Source organism: Sardina pilchardus, chromosome 11 (assembly GCF_963854185.1).
Source record: "Sardina pilchardus chromosome 11, fSarPil1.1, whole genome shotgun sequence".
Lineage (NCBI taxonomy): Eukaryota > Metazoa > Chordata > Actinopteri > Clupeiformes > Clupeidae > Sardina > Sardina pilchardus.
In genome coordinates this window covers 21,775,178-21,799,687 of record NC_085004.1, presented here as the reverse complement: position 1 = coordinate 21,799,687, position 24,510 = coordinate 21,775,178, and the positions used below count along the sequence as shown (strand labels likewise).

At 39.9% G+C, this 24,510-nt stretch overlaps 1 protein-coding gene across 1 annotated transcript; it reads right to left on the bottom strand.

Moving 5' to 3' along the window:
* Positions 1-913: 913 nt before the first annotated feature.
* LOC134095595 (uncharacterized) lies at positions 914-22,029 on the bottom strand. The gene is made up of 12 exons (XM_062549221.1): positions 21,998-22,029; positions 4,733-4,759; positions 4,341-4,634; positions 3,863-4,150; positions 3,424-3,480; positions 3,185-3,277; positions 2,631-2,649; positions 2,357-2,385; positions 2,130-2,170; positions 1,963-2,011; positions 1,538-1,569; positions 914-1,445 (listed from the first exon to the last, which is right to left on the bottom strand). The coding sequence occupies exons 3-12, from the start codon at positions 4,615-4,617 to the stop codon at positions 1,335-1,337; spliced, it is 996 nt and encodes a 331-aa protein (XP_062405205.1). The 5' UTR covers positions 4,618-4,634; positions 4,733-4,759; positions 21,998-22,029; the 3' UTR covers positions 914-1,334.
* Positions 22,030-24,510: the final 2,481 nt, after the last annotated feature.

Genomic DNA, 24,510 nt, shown 5'->3' with positions numbered 1-24,510 from the left:
ATTCTGTATTTCCACATATTTGGAGTTGAAAAGAGCGCTGAAGCACCCTGCTGTAGCCACACATAGGCTATACGACTAATGAATAATAAAAATGAACTGTTGTCTGAGAAATGACCAAAATACCACTTCACTGGGACATCTGACGAACGGAATATCAAATCGTCCATTTGTCAGTTCCCCTAATCCAATGTAAATTATACCCACATGTAGCTCCTAGTAACTATAGGAACATGCCCATTTGAGTTGTATGTCCCCAAGCAAAAGGAATATGAACTGCAAGGAACAGAATGCAGTTAAGCACTTTAAGTAATCTTTGGGTAAGACGAAGGATGAAGCTTATTATACCATAAGCTGGCAGCATTGGTGCATGCGAACTCAAATTAAATTCAACCTCTGATGGATTCTCTGCAGACATTTGGGTTAATTCAGTTTGTCTGGGTCAAATATCAAATGGAGTTCTTTTGTAACAGGAGAACTTTCACTGAAAAAAAAACATCCTAATTTGGTTTAATCTTCCTGCTGCCCAAACATATTTTGTGCAATCACAATACTCATTCGTTCCCATTGATGTATTTTTTTTTTAAGTGCCAATGTAATACCTTCAGGCTACTGCCTGTGGTTGGCTTTATGTAAGTCAAGCGTTAAGATCATCTTTGATTATTATCACAGAGGAGCTGACACCCACTGTTGTCCCAGCTTGACCTTCAACTCACTAATCGATTGATCAATAGTCAAGAACTTATTGCACCACCCTTCACAAGAAACCTCTGCATTGAGCGATCAAATGATCAAAATAGAAAATAAGGACAGTGCTCCAACTTTCAAAGAATTTGTCAAAACAATATTCAGAGACAAATACTACTAGTTAAAGGAATCAATTCACTGTAGGCTACATTGTTTGCATTTGCGCATTTATTACACATAAGTAATTTTAGACAGATATTTATGCACATCGGTAGCCACATCTGGATATGATGTAAGAAAGCTTTACTTTATGAGTGTCAATAATACATGACTTTCAAATAATCAGTGTACGATTCATAAAGAGCTAGTTAAAATGATTACATGTTGCCCTTGGTAAATATTAAATAAATAATTTAGATAATACTACTGAAATATAGCATCAGCTGTATCAATTGCATTTTAATTCCACATAATTACAAATGAAATCAAATTATGCTTCATTGATATGAAAGAATGAATAAAGTATTTTTTTGTCAAAGCTACATGTATGACATATTAAGTTTTGATTTAAATGGTAATGATTTAAATTAGTAGGGTGTCAATACTAATGCAATCAGTCCATCTGCACAACACTGAATGTCATTGTCTTCCTATGTAGACTGAAGAAGAGAATGTTCCTGTATGAGACTGTAGGAACTCTCCTTCTGGTTGGAGCTGTTTGGGACATCAGAGATAGAGCTGTACACATGATACAGAGCAGACTAGAGGTAGAAAGAGAGAGTGAGAGGAGGGGGGGCGGTTAGATCATTGGTAGCCATAGCCATGAGACTGATAAAGGCAGGAATATACTTACATCCTGATCAGGATCCAGGCCCACCGTCATTTCTAAAACCCAAAGCAAAGACCTTCTAATGAGGAGATGCAGCATTCAAAGTAGTTTGTAACACCAATACGGCAGTTGTCTACACATATCCTGCCCCTGCCGTCAACAAAAGTCGGCATGTGAATACATCGAGCCAATCATGTGTTGCTATCTGGCAGCTTGATGTTGTGAAGCCTTGCACATGACATGCACAGAGTGCCCAAAATAGCTGTCCAATAATCAAGATGGCCTCCAAGTGGGGGGACTTGCATTAGTGGACTGTGTGCAATGATTATATCAAAACCCCAAAATAGCATGTCTGTTCTGGTTCCATTTGTTGTCTCGTATTGGCATCTGCTTCAGACAAATAACGTACAAATCGCTTTTGCATTCTGCACATGCAACAGTGTTCTTACCTGAGTCTACTGCAGTAGATGGCATTGCCATATCATCCATTACACCAGGCTGATGAAAGGCCAAAAACATATTTACGTCAACTCATTCATGCACTGTAATTAATGTGAATATGAAAACTCTTAAGAATTTGGTAAAACAGGTACTTATTTTTTTCTCTTGTACTTACAGCAGTGTTAGTGCTCCCAGATGCTACACTATGATTCTCATCTATCCAATGTAGAGAATATTATGTGAATATATATCCAGTCTGCCTTGTACATTCAAACGTTTGTATGTAGCGTATTGTTAATTGTTAACACAGACACACAGACACACAGACACACAGACACACACACACACACACACACACACACACACACACACACACACACACACACACACACACACACTTACGTCTAACAGGGGAAGCATCTACTTGAAATCTGTTGAGACAGAAGGAGAGAAAGAGAAATAAACAGAGGACAAAACAATCATGGAGTATGCTCTCCCTTTCATGTCTGTGTGAAAATTTAGACACATAATATATCCACACTAGGGACCACAGTCAGTGCAAGGGGGGAGTGCTGCAGGGTGTGGGAGGGCGTCTGTGCATTTTCCACTTTTGCATGTGTGTCTCTGTACACAATGACATATGAGCATTGGGCATTGCAGCACAGTGTTGACATACCTTTTGGAAGTATATCTTCCTGTAGAGCAGGGAAAGGCATTGTTACAATGATGTTTTATGAAATTGTATTGACTAGTGCAGTGCCCGTTCAAAATTTGCTATTCTTGTAAAACCTGTAGCCCAATTATATGCCTGCAGGTATGCCTGCTTTAAAAATAGAATGATAGGTGAAAACATCATTCCAGCTACAGTAAGCAGTCAATAATGAATATCTGTATTATTATTACAGTTAGACTCATAAGTGTGTGAACCCATGCTAAAGTTGACTAAAAAGAGGAATATATCTATGGGAATTTAACATAAGGGTATGAATACTTAAGACCCTTGTATTTTAAGAACATTTATTTATTTACGAAACATTATCCATTCGCAAAGAAAATCGGTGTCCTTAAAGGTTTTTACATAAGGCATTATGATCAATTTCCGAAAGATTTTTTTTATATTCCTTTTTTTAGTCAACTTTAGCAAAGGGAAATCACCGCCAATGTGTAGCAACACCCAGCTGGTGGTCTTACACCCAGCTATGCCACGACTTCTTGATAAGAGAAACTCACTGGTTCTCAGGCAGAGAAAGGAGGTGATCAGGCCTCCCACTAACATGATCACACCAAAGATGACTATCACTGTGGTCCAGCTTCCCCCAGAGCCTTTAGAAATAGAAAATAAATTATATTAAATTTCATACTATACGTGAAAATATAGTTTACATCAGTTGCGATGCAATCACACAATAAAAACACACAAAATCTTCGGACTGCCTTTCATGTACAATATTTGCAGTGCTTTTACTTACCAACAACAGTGACAGACGCTGAATCAGTGGCATTTGTAGAAGTGGACTTCTGTACACCTATCCAGAGGATGAAACGTATGACCTGACTGAGGACTTTGTTATTCTGCTTCGTTGCATTTACATCATGTATTCATTTAGCATATGCCTTTATCCAGAGCGACTGAGTGATTACATTCAACAAGTTACAATCTTTATAGAAATAATACTGAAAATATCATAGCCTATCTGGAAGGATACTCTGGGGTGAAAATATAAAAAGGTCACCTATGTCATGTGGGATGCCTCCACAGTTACAGTCAGGAAATAAGGAATGTTATGTCTACTCATCTTGGTTTATTATAGTCAAGTTACACATATCACTGACACAGTACTGTCTACACAGTAATGAGTCAAAGAAAGTCATTTGATTTGCAATATTCAAAATGCATGTTGTCCTTACCTACAGTAATTGAGACTGGTTGAGATGGGTCAGATGACAGTTGAGGGGTTGTTGCAACTGTATAATAACAACTCAGTGATATTTGTGCAGGTGGCCTCACGCCTGACCAGTGGATCAAATCCTTCCCAGTGCTCTGTAGCTGGCATGATGGCATTACTACACTGAGAGACTTTCCCCCCACTGAGAGAAAGCACTGAGACACAAGAGGGGACTGAGGTGTCTGACAGGACAGATTAACTTTATCTGTCTCACTGATGAGCTGACGAAACAACAGCAGCTGTGGGGGTCCTGAAGAATAATAAGACGCAGATGATGCAGATTACAATTGTGACAAATTACCCTAACACATGACCCTTTTGTAACAAATAATCTGAACCAGATCTGAATCTCTTGGGCATTCATGATAATCCCTCTTTGTCGACATTTGAGCATTCATAGCCTTGTGTTGAATGAGCATTACATGTTTGTATTTTCTTACCTACAATGATGACTGAAGTGGGGGGTGAATTAGATGATGGCCTTGAAAATGTTTGGACAATATAGTAACAAGTCAATTCAATTACTGCAATCCCACTTTGACCTGACCATTTTAATAGGTCGTTTCCAGAATGTGCTGATCTGCATGAAGTAGAGTGCTGGAAGGTGCAGTTTGGATGGTTTATGCAGAAAGAACAATAAAACACATCAGACCGAGATGTCACACAAGTCAGATTAACGGAGTCAGACGGTCTGATGACTGCAGGGACCACTTTCATTTCAGGCGCTGGAAAATCTAGATGTACAGGCAAAACAATTATGTGATTAGGAGTTATTTCTGTTTCAGGATGATAAACATAAGTGATCACATGTTATCAGTGTTTGCAAACTGACCTTGAGCTTGGGAATGCTGCGTAGGATCTAAAAAAATGTGTGTAAGAAATGTACAAATATAAGAAAAACTATCATAAGAAATAAGAACATTACAAATATAAGATAAACTATTTCAGTATAATGCAAGATTGTGGAATATAGTATAGTAGTAGTAACTAGGAGGGGTAGAAGTTTCATGTACATTTTGTTCTTCACATGCTCCTTTCATACAGTTTGATGTGAAGTTTGATGTAGTTTGTTTCCTAATATTGTCTGTCTGATGTCTCAGACCTGACTGCAATTCTTTAAACTTGACAGAGGATTTCCAGAGACCTGATACCTTTTTATCTGATGTGTAATACTAGATTCTGACACACTGGATCTCCTAATATACAGTAGACAGCATAGGTTTTGAGGCCAAATGGCTCTGCATGCCGGGGACACACCATCAAGGATGTCTTCAGCACCCTCTAGAGGATCTGATCAGCGGAGTCCTCTCTGCCATTGTGTTTGTCAGAACAATAACATGGCAAAAAAAGCTTCAACTACAAGGCACGGCTGGCAACCACCAGTCACCATCTCAAACTGCCTCCAGTTTGCCCTCATCAGCCCAGCACAAAAGGAGCCACGTCAACAAAGTCTATGCGTCTGTGTTTGTCTACCAAGCTACTGTCACTCTGCTGTCTCCTACACACAGGAAGTGCCAAACCAAAGAATAAGAAGATGAGAATACCAACAAAGCTCCGCTTGAACTCCAGGTCTCCCGCTCCATCTTCTCTGAGTCTCACTGGTGGTGAACCCCTCAACTGCATCTTGTCTACCCCGCTAATTCCCCCAAGACCTTATTCAACCTTGAGCACTAGTAGCAACTCCACTCCTTTCTCGAAGTAATGCATCCATTTTAACGGGTTTTCACTGCATCTGGATTCTAGTCCATTCTTGTTCCGCCAGACTTCCTATTCTATCATGTTCAAGGAATCAAAACATTTGTATGTTTCGTCATACATGGCTGCGTTGTTTTTATATCTGTCTACTGTTTGACCTCTAAAGGAACTGAAAATATGAAACAAATAAAGACATGTGAAAAACTACTTCAGTATGCAGGATTATGCAATGACTGATTTCTCTCTGCATTTTCAAGCAAACTGTGGGTCTTGTCTTCATTTTCCTGTTAAGTGTTGCATTCAATCATACTGTACTGTAGATGTTGTAGATGTTGCTTTGTTCATTAAAGCCTATGAGGCACAACACGTCAACACAGCCACCATATTTTAACGGATTGGATTATTATTTATGTGAAGGTTGTCTGTCTTCACCTGTGCCTTGTTTCCCCGTGTTTTTAAGCCCTCATGTTGCCTCTGTGTCTTGTCAGTCTTTGATTTATTCACAAACGGTTTTCTTGTTTAATTGTTTTTGTGTAACTAAGTAAAGACCTTCTTGATTCCTGTTCCCCTGTTTGTCGTGGTGTTGTATCGAACCCTCAAGCAAATCGTTAGACAAGCTGTTTCACATTGAACTTCATGGAGATCTTCTCTTCTTCAATACATATTCCATACTTACATTGATAATGGTTCCTATTTAATTCAAGGCATCAGGATAATTGATAGCTTTTGTTTGACCTATTCATCCACATGATCAACAGACTTTCCAAGATGATTAATCATGAAAACCATGAGTAAATACACAATCCAAAACACATAAGTATTTTAAACAAACAGATTATTCTGTTATTCAGTTCTTTTGATTTGCTAAAGGTCAGTTTAATTTTGTACTAATCATTAATATGTTTTAAATCAGTGATCAAATCCAAATATAGAATTTTCTAATTGAGTAGAAATAAAAAAAAAAAAATGGCTTTGTTTTACTCACAGGTAAAGAAGATTGTAGATACAACAGAGAGGGTGAAGTATAACATTTTCATTTAACGAGCAACTCTCAAATGTAGAGTTCACCACAACACATATCATTAGAGTGATGGGTGGCACAGGAAAACCACACGTGTCACTTCTGCTTGATGGTGACAGGCAGCTACTGCATTTGCAGACGAGTGTCACATTTGTACATGTGGTTTGTCAGTGGTGGTCTTTTCTACATGCTCAATTCTATGAAACAAAGTGAAGAATGTAACTTATTTGACCTACTAATGCATACGGTTCTTGCAGGAAAGGGAGAGACTGTACTGTTCTGGACTGTATCAAGTCCAACATCAACAGTGTCACCACCCTCAAATAGATTTCCATTTTCCCCGATCAGAAGCCATGGATGAACACTGAACAGTGAGGTCAGGCTCCTGCTGAAGGCACGAGACATTGCATTCAGATCAGGTGATGCTCAGGCCTATAGCTCATCCAGGGCTAACCTGAAGAGGGGCATCAAAAAGGCCAAGCACAACCATAAGCTAAGAATCCAGGATCACTTCAAGAACAACTCTGACACCCCTGACACATCTAGGCCATCACAGACCCCCCTCCCCCCCCCCCCCCCACACACACAAACAAACACACATCTCCTTACTTTGAGAGTTGAACCACTTCTACGCCCGCTTTGACAGGGACAACAAAGAGTTGGCCATCTAGGCTGTGGTCCCTCACACTCTCCCTGACCAATGTGTGTGTGGGACTGAATATAGGACTAATGCACATAAGTAACAATGCTATGATATATTTTTAGGAGTGTAAGCGTGTAAGCTTAGAAGCTTTTGATCTTTTCAAACTGTACTCTGATCACTATCTTTGAGGAAAATGCATCTGGCAGATACCTAGCAAAGCAAATCTCTCTTCCTTCATTTTTGAAAAGGAGTGTGACCAGGGGCGGAGTGGGACACAAAAATCCACCGGGAATATTCTGACCACACCGGCCCCCTACCGAACCAAAAAAAATGCCACCACCACGCATTCTTACCTCTCTACCTTGCCCTCTCCTTGGGCCTGCTCCTCTCACTGCTCCTGCAACTCCTGCTGCACCTCTCACTGCATCTCTCACTGGGTGTGCTCTTCTCCCTGGGCCCCTTGTTCTTACTCTTCCTCATCCAGATATAACAGTATTTGTCTTTTTCTGTTTTTGTTTCCAAAAACATCACCTCCTCCTTCAAGTGTCAATGTAATAGAGAGAAATAACCCATGCCACTGAGTCTAAGACAGACTGGAATCAGCTGTGGTTGGCCCCATACCCAACATAAATCATCATGTGTAGGCCCTACCAATTATTTAATTGTTTGTTTATTATCAGCTGAGATATTGTTTTTGAACTGATACCATTGCGCAGGGGTTAAGGTTGGGAATATTGTTTTAATTGTGGGATGTTGTGTGCTAACATCTGTAAATAATAGAACAACGATCCATAATTGTGTTGAGAGGTATAACTTGTCTGTTAAGAAAATGTAAGCATTGTTCACTGCCTGCATATTGTGCGAAAACGACATGAAATGTGTGAATGATATGGCCACAAAAGACGGATGCTGTGCTAACTGGCAGACTTAGTTTTGAAAATGTGACAACTGTTTGGACAAATGTTAGCCACTGATGAGTTAAACTAGCTTGTGATATTTTCCGTCTAGCAATAGTAACGTAGTTGAGCTTTGTGTCAGTGTTTTTCATTCTGTCCAATTTACCTGCACTCGTTGATGGCCGTGGACTTGACTACGGATAAATCTGTTTTGAGCATTTAGATGCATGCTCCTCCAGCAGTCGCTTCTTCTTAATTCTGCCCTTTTCAGCCCCCTCTTTCTCTTTCCTCAGCTTGCCTTAGCCTAGGCCCTACATATTAATCACGCAAGCACCTGCTAATCCGTTCACTATCAAAACGCTACGTTCACTAATACAGGCTAAAGGGCCATGCCATTAAAGGAGGGGCCGCTCATCTATCCCCCTACATAGTGAGGGGAATTGTGTTATTTTAGGAACGATTCATATAGATTTTTGCAACTAGTGTTTTTTTACTTGCTAGGACCCCATTGAATACAAAACAACCTGTTTCCAATTTTTTTCATCATTTTTAGTGCCAAAATTCAAAATGGCGGTCAATATATGCAGAAAAATCACAAAAAATAACATATAGTATAGTAATTCCGTGACTATTCTCTGGCAAATATATTTTGTTGACTGATTTGACTTCTATACACCCTATACATCTCATTTTGAGATTTAGACATCATCTTGGCCCTGAAATCGAAGATGGCCACCATCTGGTAGAGTGAAAACATCATTTTTAATACACAAATGAACTTTTTAACCAGAGCACCTACAATGATGCATGAAGACAGTTTTTGTGGTAAATTGACCATAAGGATTGTGATTTTGACATTATTTTGACATTAGCTCATTGTTTTGACCCCAAAACCCAAGATGGCCACCATCTGGGAAGGCAAAAATGTGACGTTTAGAAGAAACACTGCCTTTGACACCATAGATCATGACATACTACTTGATAGGCTTGAACATACCATAGGCATCAAAGACTCAGCACTCACTTGATTAAGATCATAACTTACCAACTGTCGACAATTTGTACTGGTCCATAACGAACCATCTACCCAGATTATGATAAAATATGGAGTGCCTCAAGGCTCAGTACTGGGGCCCCTCTTATTTTCCCTGCATTATGCTTCCCCATGGTTCTTAAATTAGGAAACATGACATTAATTTCCATTCGTATGCAGATGATACACAATTATACTTTTCCATAAAGCCTGATGAATTAACCCTGTTAGGCAAACTTGACACAATCATGTATAAGAGATATAAAAATCAGAGCACCTAAAATGATGCATGAAGACATTTTTTGTGGTAAATTGACCATCAGGATTGTGTTTTTGACATCCTTTTGACATTAACACATTGTTCTGACCCCAAAACCCAAGACGGCCACCATCCAAGAAGTTTAAAGTAATAGAAGATTAGTCCAAATCAGAGCATTCTGCCTCACTAGACTCTGAATCACCACTATCTGATGAAATTCTACTCTGCACATCATCATTTTCATTTTCTTCCCAATCATACTCACACTACTATCTTCCGTGCTGTCTTCAACTGCCCTTAATGCAGGTAGATGAGTTGGAAGAGCAGGTATTGTGTTGCGGACAGGGCGACAATGACCATCCACCAACTCCCATCCATGTCTGATTGGCATGGGATGGTGCTCAGGGAGGGATGGCGTACTAGATATGCCAAGTAGTTGTCACAGAGGCAGTGTTGGCACAAGCTATCTTCATCTGGGGTGAGACTGATAGATGATTTATTTTTCATGCTCTTCTACTTCACTGCACCTGCCTCTGCCATGGTGCTCTTGTGGTACTCTTGTGACCACAGATGACATGTCTTGTGAACTTGGATACTTCCTGCAACACTTCCTCCTCAAGGTCAAGGCTAAAGCATTTAACACATTGCTTTGTAGCGTAAGTAACATGGGGTATCTACAAAAATTGATATGAGGCTACCTGACTGACATTGCACAAACTGTTGATGCAGAGATTGTTTACTCTGGTGGCCCCCACTGTACTAACTTGTCAACCCAGCAACCAATGCAGAACTTCTGCTTTCACCAGTCTGAGGCAAACACTATCATCTCAACTCTATCATCTTCTCCACTTACGCAATGCTGCGAGAATCAGGCTATCATGGACCTGTTGTCCTTGATTCTGCTGGTAATGATGCCTATGTCAAACCAGCGTTAATCTCAAAGCAACTTTCTGGTATGCTCTACATCAAGAGAAAGTAGAATATGGTAGCCTGCAGTGATCTTATAACTGACAAGATGGTAGACTGCATTGTGCAGCTGCACTGTATGATCGGATGTGATCCTAACTGGATTCTGTGGCAAGGATAAGAATTCAGTGTATGACCAGATGGCAAAGAACCCTGTGCAATAGCTCTCACAGTGTGGAGATAGCCTTGACTTTGAGGATGAAGTGATACAGGAGGTGTTACAAGTTCACGAGACAGATCATCTATGGTGACCACAAAAGTAGCACCATGGCTGAGGCACATGCAGTGAAATGGAAGAGCATGAAAAAAATGATAATCTCCCTCCAGATGAAACCAGAACCTCCAGAAACACTATATTGCCAAAAGTCACTTGTCTTGACTCGGATATGAACTTAAGCGACATCCCATTCTTAATCCACAGGGTTTAATATGATGTTGGTCCACTTTTTTCAAATATCTAACTGATACTAACAGCTTCAATTCTTCTGGGAAGGCTTTCACACAATGTTTAAGAGTGTGTGAATTTTTGACCATTCTTCCAGAAGCGTATTTGTGAGGTCACACACTGATGTTGAACGACGAGACTGGTCTCTGCTCTAATTCATCCCAAAGGTGTTCTATTAGGTTGAGGTTAGGAGGTCAAGTTCATCCACACCAAACTATCATCCATGTCTTTATTGACCTCGGTTTGTGCATTGGTGCACAGTCATGTTGGAACAGGAAGGGGTCATCCCCAAATGGTTCCCACAAAGTTGGGAGCATGGAATTGTCCAAAATCTCTTGGTCAATGCTGAAGCATTCAGAGCTCCTTTCATTGAAACTAAAGGAACATGGGAATTAATTAGAGCGGAGGCTGACTCCCAAATGCGCTTCTGGAAGAATGGTAAAATATTCCCATAACCAGACTCCTAAACCTTATGGAAAGCCTTCCTAGAAGAATTGAAGCTGTTATAGCTGCAAAGGGTGGACCAACATTAAATTAAACCCTATGGATTAAGAATGGGATTTAATATGCAAGTCAAGGCATGTGACCCAATACTTTTGGCAATATACTGTAGTGTAGCAACTGATCAAACAGGGTGATTATTAATATACATTTTCTTATTATAGCTCAGGGGAGGCTATTCCTATACTAACTCCTATCCAGTAAAGACACATCCCATGTCTCTTACATATAGTGTAGTAGTAGGCATGTGATGTAGTCTACTTTAATGACCTTTTGAACTCTTTTATAAAAGTCCATGTCTGACCACACAAGTGCTGGTTCATTTTCCTGGTGGTCCCCTGCCATCAGATCGTTAAGATTACAGAACTGAGTTCTTCCTGAAAAAGCTCACGTTTCATTTTGTTTATTGTTTCCGAGTAACAAGGGCTGTGCTAGTATATTAATTCAAATGATAAAATGTTCAGAGGTGGTCAGAAATGACCCACAGAAGAAACTATTCAATTTTGGGAGTGATCCGTATCACCGTCGGGATTCTGGAGGCGTTTATGTTTTTCGCTTTGTGGTGTAATGGCATGGTATGACCATGGTATGGCCACGTGGTGGCGATCAGGGGTGCGTTTCTAGAAAGCGTCGTTTGCTAACTTGCGTCGCAATCTTGGGAGTTCGCTCCGTCGTTCTTGAATTTGGTGTTTCTAGAAAAGGTAGTTCAAACTCTCAATCGCAAACAAGGACGCAAAGTTTGGTCGTTTGAACTACTGCCCCTGGGCAGTCGCACCTGTGTCGTACCTTGGGAGTTCCAGTTGGTGATGTCGTCAGTGCAAGATCGCCTGACCAAAAATCTCAAGCGCCCAACCAAAAATCACTAAGTTGTTGTTTTCTCGTGACTCAATGATTGCGTTATACTGTAGGCTAATATAAATTAAAATACCGTTGGGCTCATTCTTGCTACGTGTGTTACCTTGCGTTCATTTGCGTGTTGGTCTGCGTTTTGGTAGGCTATTATGATATTGACAAACCCTCGGGTGAAGCACACCGTTCATTAGTATAGTGGTTAAGGCAGGTGGCTTATCATCACAACATCGTAGGTTCTTTTCCCGTATGCATCACACATGCTTTTGTTTCTGACTAGTGAAACGTGGAAATAACCCTAATAAGTAATGTCGTGGAACTATTAAACTGGTGTCGTGTTCCTGGCCACTCGATGTAAAGCAATTAAATATATTTAGGGTCTAACCTATGTTGTGTGTGTGGTATGCCTGCTCTTACTCAAAAGTGACATGGAGAGGTAAGATGCGAACTTGGGCCGCGCGCGCAATGTACTGACATGCAACTGCTGAACCACCAGACACAGATTCAGTATTGTGATCATTTGTAATTAGTCTAGGCCATATATATTTTGTACAGATATTTTTTAGATATTTCACACAAATAAGTACATATATTGGACAGCTTAAGCAAACTGTTCCATGTGCTTGCATAGGTTTACGTTTTTTCCTGATACCAATGATAATGCCAGCATGAATCACTTTGGGTTTAAATTAGACACGTCGACACATAGTGGGTGCCTCTCAACATCCCTCCTCGATCCTCTATCCCATTGTTGCCGCCCCATCATTCAGTGAGGACGAGGATCGAGGAAGGAAAGGAGAATCTATAAAAAGACAAGTGATAGGCATCCAGTGACAGAGAACTTCTAGTGGGTGGGGTATTATACGTTGACACTTTTTCCACCAATGAAATGTGCCGCTGCGTCCTAAACAACGTTGTTTGAACAACGGTGTTCGAACACCGGAGGTAGCGAATTGCGACACAAGTACGATGCTTTCTGGAAACAGGTGTAACACTGTCGTTGTTTGATCGCAAGTTGCGTCGCACCACGGTGGTTAAACAACGCTGTTGCTAACTCTTCTAGAAACGCACCCCTGAATAGTTTAGGTTCAAATGTATGACAACCTAGGTAGAGCGATACAGGTGGAAGTCTGCGGAAGTGCTTTTCTAGTTAGGTTATGTGAAGGAAACATAATCAGTCAACGGGTATGCAAATAAAAGTACCATAATAACATAATGGTGGTTACACCCATTATTGGTTGATTATCATGAGACTCATGTTACTAATGGTCATATTTAGTAATTCAGTTATTTAGAAAATGTATATATATATAATGATTATACCTAATATATACCATATGTCCATTTGAAATGTTTAAAAAGGCGATTATTTGCCATTTTTGGTGATATATCCGCCATCTTGGATTTCGGGCCTGTGCAGCCCGGGAAAAAATCGGAAACAGGTAGTTTTGCAAACTATAGGGTCTGAGGAAGTGAAAAAACATAATTTGCAAAAATCTTTATGAAATGTTCCAAACACTTCATTTTGCTACATATCGCCCTACACTAACATTTCTGTAATAGACTTGACCTAGCAAACGTATTTGCGATTCCCAGGAGGCTTTGCTGTTCTATTTTGAATTTATTTGTGACCAAAAGAGTTAAATAACACTCTAATGATATATGAACAATTAAATCAAGACACCCAAAGGCTATACCGATGCACTGATGAGAGAGAACTGAGATGAATATGGCCTGTAATTAATATGCAAGGTAACCATGACTAAGGCATATATCGCAACTAACTGGTTTATATGGTAGTTGGCTTCCTTTAACAACAAATAAATTTTGGGTGACTTCTTAGTGGACAGCAGTTCATATGTTAACGTCTTGAGATAATAATTAATAGTAAGCCTACTAGCGGCCGCTCAAGCCCGTCATGGGCCAAATTAAATGTAACGTAGGCCGGCCGGCCTGGCGGGAAATGTCCCGAATCTCCCGATTACCACTCCGCCCCTGAGTGTGACTAAGATGGTGGCTGGCTTGATTTATACCAAAAGGTGGAGAAATCGGGCTAACCTTCATTCATTAAAACAGTCGTCAGTCCTCAGCCCCAGGAGCCTCCTTCTCCATGGGCTTGTGTAACTGTGAATCAGTAAACCGCAGTAAACAAAACTGATTTCACTTCTGCCTGTTCCAACCACTTCTCTCTGGAGCTCCTTGGTCTCACTGAGACTTACAGTAGATCAAACCAGAGAACACTGCTACCCCGGCTGCGCTCCACTAATTTCACATTCTCTCACACCCTTGGCCATTTTGTTACAAAGCATCAGCCAAATGTAATGTAATTTGATGATTCCAGTAGAGGTATCAGTAAGTCCAGTCTAGTCAGGTTAAGTTCCAGAGTCTTCATGTGTGTGTGTGTGTGTGTGTGTGTAAAGAGGGAAAAACATGAAAACATGCCAGAATACAAGACCAAGTTTAATACCACAACACCTTAATCTGTGAAATGGCATCCTCACATATCTTGCATTATTTCATGAGAATTATAGGAAATAGCTAACCCATAAAAAACAATACATTCTTTTCTACCTGCACTATAATTGCAATACATGCATATATATCTACAAACAATAATCATAATCATAACAGTGTAAAGCTGATGTCAGCTCGAGAATGTGGGAAGCATATGGAATAGGAATGCATATAGAAATGTATTTATTTACGAGACAGCTGATGAGATCTAATGCAATCCTTCAATCATCAAAACACTTTATTATAAGTATTGTTGTTTTTCTGACCTTAAATGAACTGATTAATTATATGTTGTGATTCCCTGAGCAGGGAAAATTCAGTTGAAAACAAAAAGTGTACTGTATAGTACAAAACACACAGAACTTAGCTCAATTATGCATTCAAAGGAAGACAAGATTGCAGGGAGATCCTCAGCATGGATGAACGAAAGGGAAGCTAAGCTATGGGCACATGTGTTATTTTTTATATATATATAAAGCAGCAAAATCAGGCGATCTGCAGTACGTTGTAAATGTTGTTCTGTGTGGGTTCAAGTTGGCTATACACATGCTCTACACTGGAGTCCTCTTGGTCTGCCACAATCGGGATATCAGGGATGGAGGAGTACACAGGATGCACTGTAGACTTAAGATATGAGACAGAAACAGGAAACATTTATTAACTTAGTAACAGAGTAAATGGTATCCGAATCTGTATAGAAAATGTGCATGGACATTTACAGAAGCAAAGAAATGCCAGTATACTTACAACCTGTTCAGGTTCTAGGGCCATCGTGGTATCTTAAACGTACAACAAAACAACAATATCAATGACATCATTATGATACAACCACGCAATAGCATGTCTGTATGCTAGTTCCATTACAGTAAATGTTTAGGCTACATATCACATACAGTAGGTCTTACAATGCTGCGTTCTTGCTTAAATTAACCATGTGATTTATTTTTTTATGTAATACGCTTTCACCCACCCACCCACATACGCACACACACATACTTACACACACTTCTAACAGGGGAAGCATCTTCCCGTGGTCTGTTGAGACAGTAAAAAAGAGAGAGATTTTTTTTTTTTAGGTCAAAGTATCCACACCTGTGAGTCAGTGTAAGGGAGGACTGCTGCAGGGTGTGGCAGAGCATGTATACTTTTTGTACTTTTGCATTTTGCATGTGTGTCTCCTTACACACTTATGTGTATGTAGCAACAGCACTGTTTTGACATACCTTATGAATGCACATCTTCCTGTAGAGCAGAGGAAAACATTGTGATGATGAATAATGAAACTGCATTAATTATCACTGCTCAATTGATTGGTCCCCTCTTCCATTGGACCAAAAGAAGAGCAAGAGTAATCCAGCTAAACAGACTGGGTTCTACATCAATGAGTTCTACACCCAGCTGGTATGCTATGGCCTGCTGATAATTGAAACTCACTGGTTTTCAGGAAGAGAAAGAGAGTGATGATCACGCCTCCCACACACATGATTGTTCCAAAGATTATTATCACTGTAGTCCAGAAACCCTTGGAGCCTTTGTACAAGGAAAATGAATTAAGTTCAATTTCACACAATTATGTGAAAATATAATCTACATTTCAAAAGTTCATGATCCAAATTTTCAAAAAAGCAGTAAGCAAAAAGTGTGTTTGGTGAGATCTCTGGCCAGGGTCCTCCTGGAGTGCTTTGCAGGGATCATGCAATATACTGTGCAGCCAGGAGTCGAGTAGGATCCATGCATACAGCCCTGTGCTATACCTAACCTAAGAAGATGGTAGGAGTGAGGGGAGGTGGTGGGCTTAAAGCGAGCAAGAGATCAAACTAAATGCTGCAGCCAGCACGAACAGGTTGGGAATAAAGTACCTGATGAGAGTGGTGCTGTAGGTGTGGCAAATTCCGTTATGGTTCTCTCGAATTCCCGTTTCCTATTGATGCCTTCAAACAGTGAAAACACACAAAACCTTTGGTCTGCATTTGATGCACAATAGTTGAAGTGTTTTAAGTTACCAACAATAGTGATGTCAGTTGGCATAGATGGATTTTTTGTTTTAACTATGAAATAGAAACTCTTACTGTACAAGACATCTCAAACCCTCAAAATGCCAAGTGATGCAATCATCTGAGCACATTAACAATATTTGAAAAGTATTAAATATAGAATTATCAAATAAATAATTCATTTTGAATTGAAGAGGGGAAAGAGTAAACAGTACCTCATCAAGAGGACCCCGAGTGATTTTCTAAGATGAGTGAAAAGTTTGTGAATCTCTCTTAGATATAGATACAAAAATAACTACTTTCTCTTCATTGGACTTCTACAGTTTATATGTCTATGTAAAACTAAGAAAAATATTATTTTTTTAAATAATTTATTTGTCTGACCAGAGCATTACATTTCCTTGACCTTTAGCTGGCTTCCTGAGTTATTCAGCTTCATAAAAGCATACTTTAAAATTAAGCTCATTAAGTATTAACTAAATAAAGTAATGCTTTTGTAGATTAAAGCTTCCGTAGATTAAAGGACTTTGCCAACATTTCAACAACTCTCATGCCCCTCCCCCACTACCACAGAGCACCCTCCCTTTGAGTTTGTGGTTGTTTGTGACTGTGCACAAACTGTGATTGACAGTCAGATCTGCCAATGATCGTACAGTCTTGCTCTTATTGGACCAGAGGAACCGTGATCTTTGCAAAACAAATAACAGGCTCTAGGTGGAGGTAGAACGCAGGGTTTTCTCTAAAACCGACTGATTTATGTTGTTCTGTCGGTTTCAGTGAATAAGATCAAAAACATCTTGCCAATGGCAGCGTTAAATAAGATATTGATTTGTCTGTCACTTATTTTTGTAGGGGTCTTAAGAGCATTAACTGTAGCCAGAATCAATGCCATTGATACACAATATTCCATTTGCAGTTCAGTTACGGACTATGACTGAGGCTGTTTGAGATGGATGATTATGACAAATGATGATAAGGGATTATGGATTCTCTATCTTAATGTATAGTCAGCGACATTTATGCAGTAGGCCTCACCCCAACACTAAATCTTCTCCAGTGAGTTTAGCTGGCATATGATGGATGTGTTGTTCAGTTTCATAATCTACATGAACTACTACCTAAAGGGATGAATTAAAAGATACCCTAAGAAATTGGGAAATGTCTGCTCATCTTGGTTTATTTAACCACATTTTATACTAACACAATACTGCCTACTCAGTGAGTCAAAGAAAGTACACGTGTCCTTACCTACAAAAACTGAGACTGGTTGAGATTGATCAGATGACAGTTGAGTTGTTTTAACTGTATAATAACAACTCAGTGATATTTGTGCAGGTGGCCTCACACCCGACCAGTGGATCAAATCCTTCCCTGTGCTCTGTAGCTGGCATGATGGCATTACAGAACTGATTGACTTATTGATCTATTTTGGTGCATTTCAAGTTAGATGCTAGCCTAGAAACCTAGACGCACCCTAGCGGGCAAAAATATTTTTGCCTAGCGGGATGGTCTAGGGTCGCACCGTTGAGGCCAAGCCTGCACTAGGCTCCAGGCCAGCCTAGCCAATCAGAACGCTCTATCTGTGTACGGAGTCCCCACCTTAGCTCACCTTCCGCTTCCGATATTGACGCCAGGGGGCTGGACCATGCGTCCTCGTTCTACGAGTTGGATGTGAGACCGTGTTGCACAACCGTAGAGAAAAACAAAAGATGGATGAGGCTAACGAAGCGCGCTTGTTTGAATCGGCTTTGGAAGAGTTAGACTTGGGCTTTTCTTTGAAGGTTGAGCAGAAAGAAGCACTCAAGTCATTCGTTTTAAAGAAGGATACTTGCCGTTTTGCCGACCGGCTACGATTGGTCACAAATGCTGGCCTATTACGTGCAGAGGCAGTTTGAAAGACAACTGTTCATCCCACCCACAGGCTTCAGCTCTGTGAATGGTCTGACTCCAGACTATACATTTCTGTATAGTTTGGCTTGCCAGGCTAGTTAGATGCATCATTAATGCACAAATGCAATGCAGGAGTGAGCCAAAGAAAGTAACTGAAATGTAACTATATCAAGTCAAGTCAAGTCAAATTTTATTTATATAGCACATTTAAAAGCAACAGCATTGCACCAAAGTGCTTTACATAGAACAAATAAATAACAATAATAATAATAATCAATAATAATAACAATAATAATAATAATAATACAATATTAGTAGGCAAAAGGATGGGCATTGTGATAATATTAATGAAACATAGAAACTAAAAATAAAAACAAATAAGAAATTAAAGAAAAGTTAAGAAGTTAACACTACAGTGGAGATAAACAAAAAGGAAACATTTGAGGGAGAGGTGGAGAGGTCAGGGAGTGTTAAAAGCTAGGGAGAAGAGGTAAGTCTTTAAGTTGGATTTAAAGCTAGTAATAGTGGGGCAAGATTTGACAATATCAGGAAGGCTATTCCAGAGTTGGGGGGCATAGACAGAAAAAGCTCTGTCACCTTTGGATTTAAGTGAAGCAGAGGGAATAGAAAGAAGACATTGTGAGGAAGAACGAAGAGGTCTAGGAGGACAGTAAGGAATTAAGAGATCACAGATGTATTGAGGTGCTAAGTCATGTAAGGCTTTATAAACAAAGAGCAGAATTTTAAAATTAATTCTTTGTTCAACAGGGAGCCAGTGAAGTTTAGCCAACACAGGTGTAATGTGGTCATGTTTCTTAGATCCAGTTAGCAATCTTGCTGCAGCATTTTGGACAATCTGGAGTCTGTGCAGGGTTGACTTAGTTAAACCTACATACAGTGAGTTGCAGTAATCAAGTCTAGATGATATGAAGGCATGTATAAGGACTTCTAAATCACTGTAGGAAAGACAGGACTTAAGTTTGGCTATTAATCGAAGCTGGAAAAAACTCCCTTTGACCACACTGTTGACTTGCTTGTTAAAAGTCAAAGCAGAGTCTAGGAAAACACCTAGGTTTTTAACAACACTGTGGTGGTTAACAGACAGAGGGCCAAGAGCCTTGCTAAGAGTGTTGACAGAGTTTGATGGTCCAAAAATGATCACTTCTGTTTTATTTTCATTAAGCTGTAAAAAATTATTAGCCATCCAATTCTTAATGTCACTGAGACAAAGAAAAAGGTTGCTCAATGAACAGGAATTTTCAGGTGCCACTGGTATATAAAATTGAGTATCATCCGCATAGCAGTGGTAACGAATATTGTGACGGTTAAAAATGGACCCCAGGGGAAGCATATATAAAGAAAATAACAGAGGCCCTAAAATAGAACCCTGGGGGACACCACACTTAATGGGAGCAGATGAGGACAAAGCATTACCTAAATGCACTGAAAAAGATCTATCAGTTAGATAGGATCTGAACCAAGTTAATACAGTGCCTTGCAGACCGACTTCAACATCCATATCAGACAAGACCATTGGTTTGCAATATTCAAACTGCACGTGTCCTTACCTACAGTAACTGAGACTGGTTGAGATGGGTCAGAGGACAGTTGAGTTGTTGTTTTAACTGTATAATAACAACTCAGTGATATTTGTGCAGGTGGCCTCACACCCCACAAGTGGATCAACTCCTTCCCTGTGCTCTGTAGCTGGCATGATGGCATTATTACAACACTGAGCTTTCCCCCCACTGAGAGAAAGCACTGAGACACAAGAGGGGACTGAGGTGTCTGACAGGACAGATTAACTGAATCTGTCTCACTGATGAGCTGAGGAAGCACCAGGAGCTGTGGAGGTCCTGTGGAATAATAAGACTGATGGACATTACAATTGTGATGAATTACCCTAACACATGACCCTGTTGTAACAAATAATCTGACTCTCTCATGGGCATTCCTGATAATCCCTCTTTACTTAATTATGCCATTATTATGAAATTTGAGCATTTATGGTCTTGTGTTGAATGAGCATTAAATTGTCATATTTTCTTACCTACAATGGTGACTGAAGTAGGGGGAGAATGAGGTGATGGCGTTGATAGAAATGATAGGACAGAATAGTGACATGTCAATTTAATTTCTACAATTCCACTTTGACCTGACCATTTTAACAGCTCATTTCCAGATTGTGCCGATCTGCATGAAGTAGATTGCTTCCAGGTGCAGTTTGGATGGTTTATGCAGAAAAAACAATAAAACACATCAGACCGAGATGTCACACACGTCAGATTAACGGAGTCAGACGGTCTGATGACTGCAGGGACTACTTTCATTTTAGGCGTTGGAAAATCTAGATGTACAGGCAAAAAAATGATGTGATTAGGAGTTATATACTGTATGTTTCAGGATGGCAAACATAAGTGATCACATGTTATCAGTGTTTGCAAACTGACCTTGAGCTTGGGAATGCTGAGGATCTGAAAGAACACCTTCAAAAATGTGTGAAAGAAATGTTATACAAATATAAGAGAAAAAACTATTTCAGTATGATGCATGACTGTGGAATGAATAGTAGAAACAGAGGATGAAGTTTTATATTTAGCTTCAAGTAGATTTGTTCCTGCACATGCTCCTTTCATTTGATAACGGCTCCTAATTTGTCTGATGTCTGAGACCTGACTGTAACAACTCTGTAACCTTGACAGATGCCTTTTTGATGTGTAATACCAGACTCTGATACACTGAGGATGTCCTAATATAGACACCATACTGGAGGTTTTGTGGGCAAATGGTTCTGTCATGCTGGGTACACGCCATCAAGGGTGTCTTCAGCACCCTCTAGAGGATCTGATCAGCAGAGTCCTGTTTGCCATTGGGTGCCTCTCAAACTCTCTCCTCGATCCTCGATGCTCGGTCCTCCATGATCGTTCCCACTGATCTATAACTAACACTGGATAGACTATCCCATTGTTGCCGCCCTATCATTCTTTATCTAGATCAATGGGAACGAGGACCGAGGAAGGAAGGGAGGATGTATAAAAACTAAAAGGCGAATGAGAGGCACCCATTGTGTTTGTCAGCACAATAACATGGGCAAGAAGCTTTGACTAGGTTACTACAACAAAGCACGGCTGACAACCACCAGTCATCTTCGCAAGCTGCCTCCAGTTTGCCCTCATCAACCCAGCACAAAAGGAGCCACGTCGACCAAGTCGTGAATCCATAACACACTAAAAGTCTTCTAAACAAACAAACATTATTCATTCATTCTGATTTACTAAAGCTCAGTTTCATTATGTACTGATTCTGAAAATGTTTCAGATCAGTGATGAAATTCAAATACATAATTTTCTAATTGATTAGAAATCCCAAAGAATTGCATTGCATTACTCACAGGTAAAGAAGATGGTAGATACAACAGAAAGTGTGAAGTGTAACATTTTCATTTATGGAGCAGCAGAGATACTAATGTAGAGTCCACCAACACATGCAATTAGAGTGAGGTAGTTCATGGCTGGCACAGGAAAACAACAGATCTATGTCTGTCACACAAATCACTTCCGCTTGTGGTGAAGTTATTATAGTATACTGCACTTGCAGACAAGGGTCACATTTGTACATTTGTTCAAAAATCGTACTTGCTTAAATTTGTATTTGAAATAGTAACAAATATCAACTAAATGCTGAAAACGCTATTTCAAATCTGCGTGTTCTTCATTGAGTAGCAGTGAGGGAGAAACAAATAGATCAACTGATGGTCAGACAGGAGACAATACCCTTACAGAAATGTCAGCTATCTGAGGAACAGTTGCCACAAATTTGCTGCAAGGTCATATTTCTGGCAAACACTTGTGGTTAACTTTTGGCAATGTTGCAGCACATTTGCAGCATGTCTTATGCAAATTAGGTTTGTCACCAGAAGTTCACTGGAAGTTTGCCATTATTGGCTAAGTGTGGTGCCACTAGTGGCAAACTTCTCATTGTTACTAGAACGTTGCTGGAAGTTTGCCTGTAGCGGCCAACATTGGCAAACTTCTAGAAATAGTTTCGACTCATTTGTTTTCCACCATTTCATTTTGTAAGGGTATGTCTTGCTTTGGTAGTGGTGGTCTTTTTTGTACATGCATGTGCTTGTTTGAGCTACTAATGCATACAGTACTTGCAGAACAGGGAGAGTGATATTGTGATAATTAGCAGTCAGACAACATACAAAAATGACCACCACCAACAACACCACCACATCCTCTAACAGTGCAAAGATATCTTCCGGCTGATATGAAAGTTAAAAGCAAAACTCTAATCTTTGAAGTCAGATTTAACTTGGCTGTTGAAAGGTCAAACATGTTTGTAGCAGGCTTTTCATGAAGTCCACTAAATTCTCTATAACAGTGATGACTTGGAGTGGAAACTTTTAATTACCTCTGCCAAGGAGGATATGTTTTCATTGGGGCTTGTTTGTTTGTTTGTCTCTCTGTCTGTCTGTCTAGCAAGATAACTCAAAAAGTAGTGGATGGATTTCAATTAAATTTTCAGGGAAGGTCAGAAATGATCCAAGGAACGATTAAATTCAGCAATGCACACAAATGTTTCCATTGATCAAGCACCAAAGAGCCTGGTGCAGGAAAGTGGAGATCTCAATTGCCTTATATGGACATTCCTTCGAGAAGAGCTGGTAGGGGGACAGCTGTCGACACCACAGGCCGTTGCAACTGTTTCCACCAATTATATGTTTCACTGCATCATCAGCAATGTTGTTTGAACAACATTTTTTGAAGTATCAAATTGACCTTCATTTCATATTTCATAGGGTATATATTACAAAATGGCAACTTCAATTAATATTCAATTAACAATTACTCAATAGTGCCTTTAGTGTTAGGATCACACTGTCATGTTATTACACGCAAGACATCATTAGGTAGTCAGGCAGGACAAGCTATATGAGCACACAGCCTCAAGAACGACCGAGCTTACTAAAATAGTGTGCTAATAAGTATGCATAAGATGACACTTTATACAGATACTGTAGGCCCACATAAACACGCATGCGTCAGTGTTCTCACATCAACTAGCCTACATCAAAACGCCAATATATGTCTACTCCTGGACAAAGAAACTTTACATATTCAACTCATTCACTCACTGATGTGTACTTTACTTGGCTATTTTAGGATGCTGTTTTTCTATGTAACAAGTTTACACACACACACACACACACACACACACACACACACACACACACACACACACACACACACACACACAAATGGAGAGAGAAATAAACAGAAGAGAAAATAAGTTTGTTATCCATTTTAGTGGAGCATATAGCTGTGTGTCAGAAGACATGTTCACACCAGTGACCACAGAGTCAGTGAAAAGGCGGACAGCTGCAAGGTGCTGGAGGGCGTGTATGCCTTTTGCACTTCTGCATTTTGATTGTGTGTCTCTGTACACACTTACATGTGTATTTAGCATAACAGCACTGTACCTTTTGAAGGTATCTTCCTGTAGAGCAGAGAAACACATTGTACCATGATGATTAAATTGCATTGACTATCACTGCTCAATTGATCGGAAGAACAAGAATAGTCTAGCTAAACTGTCTGGGTGCTACAGCAATGGTTGCTACATCCAGTTGATGAGCTGTTAAGCTCTTGATACGAGAAACTCACTGGTTTTCAGGAAGTATCATTCCAGCGATTACCATGACTCTAGTCCAGATACCCTCAGTGCCTTTGTAAAAAAAGAGAATGGAAGTTCAATTTCACACAGGAAGAACTTTTGGTCTGACTGTGATGTACAGTATATATGCAGTGCTTTAACTTACCAACAACAGTGATGGAAGGTGGTTTAGATGTGTTTTAAATGCAAAATAGCAATCCACTTGTAAGAGCATTACGAACTAAG

Coding starts and splice junctions, on each gene's coding strand:
- LOC134095595 (XM_062549221.1), bottom strand. CDS start 4,617: ATGAAAGTGGTCCCTGCAGTCATCAGACCGTCTGACTCCGTTAATCTG. Junction 4,151..4,340: donor CACTTCAGTCATCATTGTAG/GTAAGAAAATAC, acceptor ATTATTCTTCAG/GACCCCCACAGCTGCTGTTG. Junction 2,171..2,356: donor AGATGCTTCCCCTGTTAGAC/GTAAGTGTGTGT, acceptor TACATTGGATAG/ATGAGAATCATAGTGTAGCA.